At 49.0% G+C, this 13,030-nt stretch overlaps 1 protein-coding gene across 1 annotated transcript in view; it reads right to left on the bottom strand.

Annotated features, from left to right (window-relative positions):
- Window positions 1-1,087: 1,087 nt before the first annotated feature.
- The window catches only part of Habp4 (hyaluronan binding protein 4), a 34,117-nt gene continuing 22,174 nt past the window's right edge, over window positions 1,088-13,030 (bottom strand). The window contains exons 6-8 of the mRNA XM_076836769.2: window positions 6,546-6,717; window positions 3,515-3,697; window positions 1,088-2,206 (exon numbers count right to left, since the gene is read on the bottom strand). Of these exons, the coding sequence (XP_076692884.2) occupies window positions 2,150-2,206; window positions 3,515-3,697; window positions 6,546-6,717 (412 nt within the window). The 3' untranslated portion in view covers window positions 1,088-2,149. The remainder of the gene's footprint in view (window positions 2,207-3,514; window positions 3,698-6,545; window positions 6,718-13,030) is intronic.

The following is a 13,030-nucleotide window of genomic DNA, read 5'->3' as shown; positions in this document are numbered from 1 at the left end:
GGAGGGGCCCAGGGTGCCTGAGGGCCTGGCTTGGGTGCAGCTGAGGTGGGTGCGCATCTCCCCGGAGGCACTCCTGGCCAGCAGCAGCCTCCAGGTGAAGGCCACCTCTTCCCAGCCAGTGGGTCAGAGTCGCAGCCAGTCTGAGTGGAACACCTCCTGGGGCCGGGGGGGGGGGGGGGGGGGGACAGACACGCCTGTTAGGAGTGTCTCAGGACAGCTCAGGGCCTGGCCCCAGCTCAGTCACTAGGGGCAGCCCTGGGACCTCACCCTACTCCCCTCCCACACATGCTGCGGCTGGGGATTCAGAGGGATCAGATTGTCCAGGGGCTGGACAGAATTCAGAGTTGCCCGACACCCACTTTCCCGAGCGCCTTGGGCCTGGCAGACTGGTTTTCCTCGGTGGGGTCAACCCGCTAGGTTTAAGTCACCAGCTGGAAAACTGCTCCGGGTGCCCTGCCTTATGCCAACAGCCCTACACCTGCCCCTCTAAGGAGCCTGGCTGGGGACTTCCGCCACAGGGTCCACACTGAACTGTCAGCCAGTGACCTCTTCTGCCCTTGGCTTCTGTCCTGCTGGCTTTGGACACCCAGCACAAGCTAGAAAGGCCACACACAAAGCCATGTCCCTGTGTCCCACCCGGTCAGCAAGGCAGCCCTGGGGAGCAAGCAGAAGCCCATTACAGGTGCAGAAGTGGCCAGGCGTCCACTGGCCCTGACCACGTGGCAGCACTGAGGCATAGGAATCTCAGGGTTTGAGGATGCAGCTGCCCAATGTCAGCTCCAGGTCTGTGGCCTGTCAAGGTCATTCACTGCACCAAAGGGAATTTTCTCAGAAGGGATCTGTTTTGCCCGTCTTCAAAGTGACAACGTGACCACCCCAGACCTGCTGAGTAATGACACCGCCCTCGCATGGCCCTAGCTGGGGATTCTGGCCTGACGTCCACTCAGACCTAACGTAGGTCAGGCCTGCAGCGTCCTCCCCAGAGAAAGATCAGTCAAAAAAGACACCTCAGTAACAGCAGGCGGCGCCCAGGGCGGACCACCCCTCTGTTGCTCGGGAACGACCAAAGGACTGTTTCTGCACACGCTTCAGAGGCAACACCAACCTTTATTTGCACCTGGTCCAGTTCAGAGCCACCAGACCTGGGGCCAGCGCTCTAGTTCATCCCAAGCACAGAAGGCTGGACCCCATCCCCTCTGTGGAGTGGCGGGCCCACTCCAGCCACTGTCACCACTGCCCCGCCAGCGCGTGGCGGGCCCTGGGTCTCAGCCACATTCAGGGTGGGACTCCAGCGAGTGCCGAATCTGAGAGGCTCCGAACTTCACCCGAGTGACAGGCCAGCACGGGGTCAGAACAGGAGTGTTCAGGGCTGCCCGGGGGCACTGGGCACGCAGCTGTGGGATTCTGACACTGGTTATGAGGGGGAGGCTGCGCTCTTCTCCTGCCAGGAAGTCACTTCATTGGTGGTTAAATAACGGGACTTAAGTCGCATACTCAACATTCATCCTAAAAACTGCCCAGACGCTAAAGGTCCATGTACAGGTACACTAAGTGAGTGTGTGTGCGACACACGGAAACCACGAGGTAGTTTAAATGACCATTAAAAAACCAATACTGCTATTTGTCACAGATGGTGACCACTGGCTGCATAATAGCTGTTTAAGTCACTGGTCAAATGAAAACCAGAACTCAGGAGTTTGAGGAGAGTAGAACATTTACAAGTGGACAGTCCACGCGGAGGCTGGGACTCTTCCATAGCTCAAGTTCTGGGTGTCCCTGGGACTCGGGGGTCTGCCTACACAGCTCACTAAGGAACGCGACAGGTGGTGTTTACAGCGTGCTGCTCCCCGCACCCCTGGGAGCTGGACACAGTATGTACACGGTTTATACATTATTCCCGAACTTCACTTGGAGTCCTTAAATAAAAAAATCGCCTTCTTCACCCTGGGAAAGTGCCCGCCTAACCCAACTCGAGCCGGGACTTGCTCCAGTGCGGGGAGACTCCTCGGCCCGCACCCCAGACCAGAAAAGTGCCAGTCACACGACACGGGAAAGCAACATCTATTGTTCTTAGAGTCTGACTCTTCCCACAGCAAAAGTCTCTCCATAGGTCCTCCAGTGCTGCCCCAGGTTTCCAGGGGACGCTGCTTCAAGCCAGAGCAGGGAAGTCTTCAGGGTCGTCGGGGTTGGGGGCAACGTCTCGGGTCTAGAGCAGAAGAGAAAGGTCAGGCTGTGTGCCCTCCCATTGTCCCGAGTGGGGCCCTGGCACACACCTGGGGGTCAGAGCCGAGGGGAGGTGGTGGGGTTACCCTGGGCAGGCATCTGAGCTCCCCTTGGACACCCCTGCACAGGGTCGGGGGGGCCTCCCATTTTCCTGCCAAGTCAGGATCTGGTATGAACTTCATCCAATAAACATTTGCTACCCACTGGGCCCACACAGGATGGGCGAGGGCAGTGTCTGTTCCCAGGAGCTCGCAGCCTTAGGGACAGACACTGAGAGGGCTGAGACCTTTAGTCAGATGCCCTGGAAATGGGGCCCCACCAGGGGCCTCCAGTAGGAAGCAGTGGGGCAAGTTTCCCCGAGGTGAGCCTCAGGGTGGAGGCTAGACTCTGCCACTTGACAGGAGCGAAGTATTTGCTGTTCCCAGAATGGACCTTAAGTGCACCTGGCCTCAAGTGCACCCAAAACAAAAGGCGTGTTTTTGCATTTAGAGAAAAAAAAAACCAAAAGACCCAGGCACTTCTGCAGGGCGGATCCTCGGCGGCCACAGGGAATTCAGGGGGCCCAAGGACGGCTTAGACCAACACCGCTCCAGGCCAGCCACAAGCCTCAACCCTGGGTGTCCCTGTATGTTCAGAATACGCTTAGTGTGTGCGTGGTGCTGGGGAACCATCATGAGCAGACATGGTTTCTGTCCACTGGCGATGACAATCCGTGGCCACCAATGAGCTACAACTGCAAATGGAGAAAACGCCCAAAGGAAGAAGCTCCTTGGTCCCAGGCCCTGGCTGGTCCAGGAGGAGATGTGGCTTATACTGGAGGAAGGGAGGCTGGACCTTGAGGTCAGCAGGCGGATCAGCACGCTCAGGCCCGGTGGAGGACATGCAGAGGGAGGCGCTCCGAGCAGCGGGGAGGAAGTGGGGACAGAGCCCCCCACAGAGGGCCCTGGAGCTTCAGGGGGCTTCTGCCTGGCCTGACAGCACTGTCCGGTGGTTGGGGGTCAGGCCCGGAGATCTCGGCCTACGCTTGCTGGAGGGAAGGTTCCTACAGGTCACAGAGGACACTGGAGCTCCCTGCAGTGGCCAGGGCCAGGGCTACAGAGGCTCTGCTCCTGACTGACCTCTGGAAGGCTCCATCACCCTCCCAGACGCCCTCCTGTCAGCCATGCTGCCTAGAGGAGAGGCAGCTGCAGAATTGACACCCTCCAAAGCCACCACTGCAGGCTCAGCGCGTCCCGGTCCCCTCGCCTCCCTCAGAAGGCCACCCAGGGCTGCAACACAGCCAGACACTCACCACCACCTCTGCTCTGGGTCCATAGTTCTCCACCCTTCTGATCCTTCCCCGGCCTCCCCGGGTGCTACCTCTGGCTCCGCGCCCAGGACGAGGCAGGTTCCCAAAGTTGATCTCCAGCTGGGACGTGATGTCATTGGCGGCTTTCCGGAACACGTGGGCCTCATCCTCGTCGGCCTTCACCATCTGAAACACACGCCAGCGTCTCACATGCACAGCGTCCCCGGGGTCCCCTGGCTGGTGTCCAAGGGACAGCGCGCCTCCCATGTGCGCCCTGGGAGCTAAGGTGCCACTGTGGGCTGGGAAGAGCCATCCCTGCAGTGTGTCCCTGTCCCTGGGCTGCAGGACTGGACAAAAATGGCACTGCTCCGGCTCCTGCTCGGTGAGTCCTGTGCGCGCCACAGTCTCAGGAGTCTCACTCTTTGAACCTACTATTATTTCACTGAGATTAAACTTCCGTGAGAGGTGAAGATGTGAGGTCTGACGTGACCAGCAGCAATCAATGGGAGTGGTTTAAGGGTACTTGGCTGAGGTCAAGGCTTTAATTTCTGCATAGTTTGTTTTATTTGTTCACAAACATTACTTCGATAAATAAGGAAAATTTCTATCCCACGAACAGAACTTGATAAAGAAAGTCCCTTCAGGGGCTGGGTGGGGCTCAGTGGTGGAGCACTCTCCTAGCACATGCGAGGCCTGGGTTCAATCCTCAGGGCCACACAAAAATAAATAAAATAAAGGTTCTGTGTCCAACTACAACCAAAAAAGAAATATTAAAAAAGAGAAAGTCCCTTCAACATGGGCACTGACTGGACACGTACTATGTGTTAAGAACCACGCAACTTACAATGAGAAATTCTGACTCCAAATGTGTTGGAAATTTGTAAAACCACCAAGTACGGTTACCTGAGCATCGCTACGGGTGCTGCACAAAACCTGCGTTTAGGAACTGCTTTGTTAACACGCGCTACGTTTCTGTCTTTTGTTAAAAGAAACTACAATAAATCTCCTCCAAATCTGACTTGGCCTCAATTCATAAGTCTAACCCTCCAGGAAGAAGAACGTGCCCTGGGCCTGTAGGGACTCTCCAGAGCCCCCGATGCCCGGTGTTCCTGCAGCTTGCCCCAGAATGCACTGGGGTTTCCACAAGAGCTCTGGTTCCTTTGGGCCACGTGCATGACAGACTTCAGGTTTTGAAACGGTATCTCCTTCAAGGTTTCAGATTCAAACAGTGTAGAGGCTTTGGGTGGATGGACGCCTTTGAAAAAGGGGAAGGCAAGAACAACTGGGCGGGCGTTCTGCACACCGGGAAGGAGGCAGACCAGAGTCAAGTCCTGCCCTCCTGGAAGACGTTCCCCATCAGCGCCATGGCCACTCGGGGGCTGGCTGGCGTGAAGGCCCTTGCCACGGAGCCAGGCTAGCTCTGCCTAGGGCCCGGGCCGGCTTCCTGCTGTCTGGCCCTGGCCGAGCCTCCTCCGGGGGCTTCCTCCACAGACCACAGAGTTCCACACACACCGAGGTCTCGTCCCAGGCTTCCTGTCTCTCAGGGCGCCCAGAGCCAGGTAACTCGCGGCCCATGGCTGGGCTTGGACTGCTCCGAGAACAGTCTCTGGCTGGAATCTACAAGGCCACACGATGAGCAAGGACCAGAGGGTCGAGGGCTTCACTGAGGCCAAGCCGACCCACTGCCCTGATACCCCAGCGGCCTCGGGAGCCAGGCAGATCGGGGGTTGGTGGAGGAGGTCTCTGGTCACCTGAGACGGCAGCTGCCTGTCTCCCAGCCCCATGGCACACTTGTTCCAAGTTTTATTTACATGCTCAGGACAAAAAGGACCATGAAAGCAGGCGAAGAGGCAGCCGCCAGCTCGGGGCCTGCACGGCTCCCCCAGGACGTGTCCAGAGGTCTCCAGGAGAGGAGCTGCTCTGGCCTCCTGCTGGAAAAGCCATTTCTGGTGGAAGATCTGGGGCTGACCAACACGGGCAGTGGGGACACTGCATCATGAAGGGCCACTACAGAAAGTGGTCCCTCCAAAAACACAACCCAAGGAAACGGGAACTGTGATGGTCCAGATCTCAATGTCCCCCACAGGCTCGGAAACCCGCCTGTGGCGCTGCTGGGAGGGGATGGGACCCCAAGGGGTGGGGCCCAGTGGGAGGGAGTTGGGCTGCTGGAAGGGACCCTGGGATCCTGGCCCTTCCTGTCTCTGTCCCCTGGCCTTCTGTTTGTACCATGATGTTCTGTTTCACCGGAGACCAGAGGGATGGGGCTGGACACTAGGCCAAGCAACCACGGACTGGAACTCTGGAACCTGGCTAAGCTTGTCAGCTCCCGGTCACAGTGACAGCAAACTAACAGGAACAGACAAACCCACAGCATCCGGAGCTTCTACTGAAAATCATGAATGCTATCCAGCAGAGGAAGAGCCTGCTGCTCGCCCTCATCTCCACAGGGACCAGGTGACAGATTCTAAATTCTACCGCTGGAATGCTTCAGGTACCCTGAATGTGATTAGTGATGCGACGACCAGCTTATCTCTTGGTCAACATCTGTACATCCCTAAACACCTGTAAACACTTGTACAACTTCCCGCGTCTGACGAACAGCTTAGTGTCAACCATGCAAACTGGGGCTCGGAACCCAGAGCCTCCCTGGCAATCCTCCAGGCCACGGTGGCCACTGCTACCCGGGAACTCCTTCAGTGTGGTGGTGGGCACAGAGCTGCTGACACCAAGGCCCCTGGGTCCCAATGCGGGTCCCAACGGCAGGGAGGCACAATGCTCATCAAGGGGGGGGCCAGCGGCCAGCGTGGTCTAAGACAACACGGGCGGCCACGCTTTGCAGTGGCGTGTCCAGGAGCGGGAGAGGAAAGGTCAGTCGTCAAGGGGTGTGGAGTGCCAACACTTCCAGGCGAGCAGAGCCTGCGCTGCCACCTGACTGCCGGGTACCCCAGGCCACCAAGTTGGGTTCCCACCACCACCTGATGACACCTGGCCACAACACCCTGTCACAGCAGGAGGAAGCCCAGCGCCTGCTTACGTCATCTCGGTACCGTGACTTGTGGATGACCACGGCCTTGGAAGGAACCGACGATTCTGGCTTCCGAATGTTGAACTCGGGCTTCGGCCTGGTCTGCTCCTGCAGGTTTTTCCACTCGTCTAAGGTCATCTCCTGAACTTGAGTTTCTTCCTCCACCTCCAACTCAGGAACTCTGTGAAGAGGGACAATCGTGAAAAAATCCCTGCCGCTGGGACTGAAATGTCTATTTTAGCAAGAAATAGCTCAGTTTAGTGCACTTTTGTGGATCTCAGGTGTAATTAAGAAACACCTCTGCATCGCGGGCTTCCCTGTTTCAGTCCCGTCTTTTCACGTGTGGCTGCAGAGCATCTTGGGATGTGGGGACGGTAGCGTCCCGATGCTAGGATCATCGCACCTCACCACCCGCACTTCCCCTCCCGATGGTGGACAGACAAAAGGAGACCACAGGGAAGAAAATGCAAGAAGCCCCGGGAAGAGCAACAGGAAGCCATGAACGCACACGTCTGAGAATGTTCTCCACAAACACAGGCCTTCCAGTCTACGTCCTCATTCTGGTCACGTCTCTAGTACGCATATCTAGTAGTCTGTCCTGGGAGAGGACAGAGAAGTGCAACCCTCTTTCCAGTTTTTTCTACACAAATTGCCACTATCAGGAATTAGGAAAGGTGACATCATTATAGAGACTCGGCAGGTGTTAAAAGGTAAACGGCTGCATACGTAAACAGCGTTGTGCCAATAAGTCAAACCAGTGAGGTGAGGTAGGCAATTCCCTAGAAGGCACGACATACCAAAGCCTATTCAGCATCCAAGCTCATCAGCCCCACATCTACTGGAGAACTTTCAATCTACAGCAAAAAACACAGACAAAACCTTCCCATAAAGAAAACTTCAGCTGGGCATGTTGGTGCACACCTGTAATCCCAGCAGTTTGGGAGGCGGAAACAGGAGAATCACAAGTTCAAGACCAGCCTAGGAGGCCCTCAGCAACTTAGTGAGACCCTGACTCAAAATTTTAAAAAATTAAATAAAAAAGTATTGTAGATATAGCTCAGTGGTAAAAAAACAAACAAACAAATAAAAAACTTAAGATGGCTTCACTTGTGAATTCCAATAAACACTAAGAAATGCAAATTCAGGTTTTTGACTGATCGCAGCTCTTTCAGCTATAGAACAGGTAATTTCAGGCTGCCATTTGCCCGCGTCTCGCAGACAAATTACTCAGACTTAGTGCTAAAGAACCCGCGGAAACTGCTTCTTGGAACCTGCTCCTATCAGAACATACACCAAGCCCGGAGCAGCCGAACTCGGGCTCCCGGAACTGCTCTGGCCCAGGGCTAAAGAACCCGCGGAAACTGCCATTCACCTGCGTCTCACAGACAAATTACTCAGGCTCAGTGCTAAAGAACCCGCGGAGAACACACACCGAGCCCGGATCGGCTGCATTCAAGCTCCGGTTCGCCTGCTTTTCGTGACTCAGCACTAACGATCCCGTGGAAATAACTGGTCGGCCCTTCTAACTTACAGAGGTAAAAGCCAACCGAGCCTTCATAGGCAGTGGCCACAGGATTGAAACGGGGCTTGGGAGAGAGACAGTCAGGACCTACCCGTTGCATTGGTCACCCGGCAAAGGGAACGAACGGTCACACTTTGCATGGGATACCACCATGGCAGAGAACTGACGTCACGGGCGGAGGAGAGAACTTCACTGAAACCAGCGGCAACAGGTGTGTAATCCCCTAGCCTTCCCTCTCCACACAGCGGGGAAACCTTAAGGGCCCCTCCCAGCTCTCCTGTGAGCGAGATAGCCAGACCGAGGGAATCAGGAGTGGCGTGGGACTCCCGGCTACCGCTCCCACCAGTGCTGACAACTGAGGTCTCTTGCACCAGATACCGGGGGCGTGGCTACCAGAAGGTAAGCAAATTCGCTGGGGGTTGTCAGCCCCAAGCTCTACAAACTTAGGGTCTGAGGGAGGCAAACAGGGAGAGTGTGCCCAGGCGCTAATGAAAACAGGGCTCCCAGGAGCAGCAGACCTGGCGGGTAGCCAGTTTTGTGGTGAGCCTCATACGGGAGCGGGGCCTGGCTCAAGGAAACACAAGAGAAGGCCCTAGACACTCAGGATTGGAGACCCGCCCTGTCTGGGAGGAAGAGCTGCTGCACAGAGATTGGTTCCCACCTACTGAGAGGAGAAGCTTGGCCCAGTGGACACAGTGCCACCTACTGGAAGAGAAGTTAATCGAACTCTATGACTGCATTTGTTATTACTATTATTATTATTTATTTTTTTAACTTGGGTTTTTTTTCTTTCATTTTCATTTTTTTGTTGTTGTTCTTTAATTTTTTAAATGTTTTTAATTTTTAATTTTTATTATTATTATTTTAAACTTTAATTTTCATTTTTTTATTATCATTATTATTTTTTAAAAAAATTTTTTTTCTTTCTTCCCTTATTTTCTATTTTTTTGTCTTTTCATTTCTTTTCAATTTTCTTATTCCCCCTTCCTTGAATTCTACCTGCGTACCCTCATTCTCTTTAGTGACTTCTTCCCTGCTAATATCTTTCCTTCCAAGCACCAAATAAATTTATAAGAGTAAACAGTAACTCAGCAATCAAACAGAACAAGAAGTAACATGAGCAGCATAAAAAAGCAAGGAAGAAAGGGAGTACAAACAATGAAGGACAGCCTAAATATTCAGGAGGACCTAGAGTCACCAGAAAAATGGTCATATAAAGAACTCAAGGAATACCTTAGACAGATGGAATGGAACCTTAAAGAGGATACGAGACAGCAAATCCAAACAGTGAAAGAACACATTGAAAATGAATTACATAAACAGATAAAAGAAGAAGTTAAGCATCTTTATCAGGAGATGCAGATTATTAAAAAAAATCAAACAATAATTCTGGAAATGAAGGAAATGATAAACCAAATTAAAAACTCAATTGAGAGTATCACTAACAGAGTGGAGCAAGTAGAAGCCAGAATGTCAGATAATGAAGACAAAATATATCATCTAGAAAAGAGTCTAGCCAACTCAGAAAGGTTGGTAAAAAATCATGAGAAAAACATCCAAGAGATATGGGACAACATTAAAAAACCAAACCTACGAGTCATCGGGATAGAGGAAGGTACAGAGAATCGAACCAAGGGAATGAGTAACCTTCTGAATGAAATAATTACAGAAAACTTTCCAGAAATAAAAAAGGAAATGGATATACAAATTGTAGATGCATACAGGACACCGAGCACACAAAATCACAGTAGACCAATGCCAAGACACATTGTTATGAAGATATCCAATATACAGAACAAAGAGAAAATATTAAAAGCTACAAGAGAAAGGAGGCAGATTACATTCAGGGGTAAACCAATAAGGTTAACAACGGATTTTTCATCACAGACGCTGAAAGCGAGAAGATCCTGGAATAACATATTTCAAACACTGAAAGACAATGGATGCCAACCAAGAATTCTGTATCCAGCAAAATTAAGCTTCAGGTACGACAACAAAATAAAAATCTTTCATGATAAAAAAAAGCTAAAAGAATTTGCAGCCAGAAAACCAGCATTGCAAAGCGTCTTGAGCAAAACACTACATGAGGAAGAAATGAAAAACAACAACCAAAACCATCAGTGGGAAGTGCCTCGGTAATGACAGAGGGCAGGGGGGAAAGCTAATCATGGAGAAACAAACTAAAATAAAAAAAAAAAAAGATAAATAATCAAGTATGGCTGGCAGTACAAACCATATATCAATAGTAACTCTAAACGTTAATGGCTTAAACTCTCCAATAAAGCGACATAGGCTGGTAACATGGATTAAAAAAACAAATCCAACAATATGTTGCCTCCAGGAGACACATCTGATTGGAAAAGACATACACAGGCTGAAGGTGAAAGGGTGGGAAAAAATATACCACGCACACGGTCCTCGTAAGCAAGCAGGGGTGGCCATCCTCATATCGAATAAAATCGACTTCAAGACTAAGTTAATCCAAAGGGATAAGGAAGGACATTATATACTGTTAAAAGGAACCATTCACCAACAAGACATAACAATTATCAATATTTATGCACCAAATAATGGTGCTGCGACGTTCATAAAACAAATTCTCCTCAAGTTCAAGAATCAAATAGACCACAACACAGTAATTATGGGTGACTTCAACACACCTCTCTCACCATTGGACAGATCCTCCAAACAAAAGTTGAATAAAGAAACTATAGAACTCAATATCACAATCAATAACCTAGACTTAACTGACATATATAGACTATATCAACCATCATCAAGTGGATATACTTTTTTCTCAGCAGCACATGGATCCTTCTCAAAAATAGACCATATATTATGCCATAGGGCAACCCTCAGTAAATATAAAGGGGTGGATATAATACCATGCATTTTATCTGACCATAATGGAATGAAACTGGAAATCAATGATAAAAGAAGGAAGGAAAAATCCTACATCACATGGAAAATGTACAATATGTTACTGAATGATCAATGGGTTATAGAAGACATAAAGGAGGAAATCAAAAAATTCTTAGAGATAAGTGAAAATACAGATACAACATATCGGAATCTATGGGACACAATGAAAGCAGTTTTAAGAGGGAAATTCATCACCTGGAGGTCATTCCTCAAAAAAAGGAAAAACCAACAAATAAATGAGCTCACACTTCATCTCAAAGCCCTAGAAAAGGAAGAGCAAAACAACAGCAAATGTAGCAGAAGGCAAGAAATAATTAAAATCAGAGCGGAAATGAACGAAATTGAAACAAAAGAAACTATTGAAAAATTAACAAAACTAAAAGTTGGTTCTTCGAAAAAATAAATAAGATCGACAGACCCTTAGCCATGCTAACGAAGAGAAGAAGAGAGAGAACTCAAATTACTAACATATGGGATGAAAAAGGCAATATCACAACAGATGCTACAGAAATACAGAAGACAATTAGAAATTATTTTGAAAACCTATATTCCAATAAAATAGAAGATAGTGAAGACATCGGTCAATTTCTTAAGTCATATGATTTGCCCAGACTGAGTCAGGAGGATACACACAATTTGAACAGACCAATATCAATAGATGAAATAGAAGAAGCCATCAAAAGACTACCAACCAAGAAAAGCCCAGGACCGGATGGGTATACAGCAGTTTTACAAAACCTTTAAAGAAGAATTAATACCAATACTTTTCAAGTTATTTCAGGAAATAGAAAAAGAGGGAGCTCTTCCAAATTCATTCTATGAGGCCAACATCACCCTGATTCCGAAGCCAGACAAAGACACCTCAAAGAAAGAAAACTATAGACCAATATCTCTGATGAACCTAGATGCAAAAATTCTCAATAAAATTCTGGCGAATCGGATACAAAAACACATCAAAAAAATTGTGCACCATGATCAAGTGGAATTCATCCCTGGGATGCAAGGATGGTTCAATATACAGAAATCAATAAATGTTATTCACCACATCAATAGACTTAAAGATAAGAACCATATGATCATCTCAATAGACACAGAAAAAGCATTCGACAAAGTACAGCATCCCTTTATGTTCAAAACATTAGAAAAACTAGGGATAACAGGAACTTACCTCAACATTGTAAAAGCTATCTATGCTAAGCCTCAGGCTAGCATCATTCTGAATGGAGAAAAATTGAAGGCATTCCCTCTAAAAATCAGGAACAAGACAGGGATGCCCTCTCTCACCACTTCTATTCAATATAGTTCTCGAAACACTGGCCAGAGCAATTAGACAGACGAAAGAAATTAAAGGCATAAAAATAGGAAAAGAAGAACTTAAATTATCACTATTTGCGGACGACATGATTCTATACCTAGAAGACCCAAAAGGGTCTACAAAAAAACTACTAATAAATGAATTCAGCAAAGTGGCAGGATATAAAATCAACACGCATAAATCAAAGGCATTTCTGTATATCAGCGACAAAACTTCTGAAACGGAAATGAAGAAAAACACTCCATTCACAATATCCTCAAAAAAAATAAAATACTTGGGAATCAACCTAACAAAAGATGTGAAAGATTTATACAATGAAAACTACAGAACCCTAAAGAGAGAAGTAGAAGAAGATCTTAGAAGATGGAAAAATATACCCTGTTCATGGATAGGCAGAACTAACATCATCAAAATGGCGATATTACCAAAAGTTCTCTATAGGTTTAATGCAATGCCAATCAAAATCCCAAAGGCATTTCTTATAGAAATAGATAAAGCAATCATGAAATTCATATGGAAAAATAAAAGACCCAGAATAGCAAAAGCAATTCTAAGCAGGAAGTGTGAATCAGGCGGTATAGCGATACCAGATTTCAAACTATATTACAGAGCAATAGTAACAAAAACAGCATGGTACTGGTACCATAACAGGCGGGTGGACCAATGGTACAGAATAGAGGACACAGAGACCAATCCACAAAGTTACAACTATCTTATATTTGATAAAGGGGCTAA

Source organism: Callospermophilus lateralis, chromosome 17 (assembly GCF_048772815.1).
Source record: "Callospermophilus lateralis isolate mCalLat2 chromosome 17, mCalLat2.hap1, whole genome shotgun sequence".
NCBI lineage: Eukaryota > Metazoa > Chordata > Mammalia > Rodentia > Sciuridae > Callospermophilus > Callospermophilus lateralis.
The sequence above is the reverse complement of the archived record's forward strand: the minus strand, read 5'-3'. Positions and strand labels throughout refer to the sequence as shown.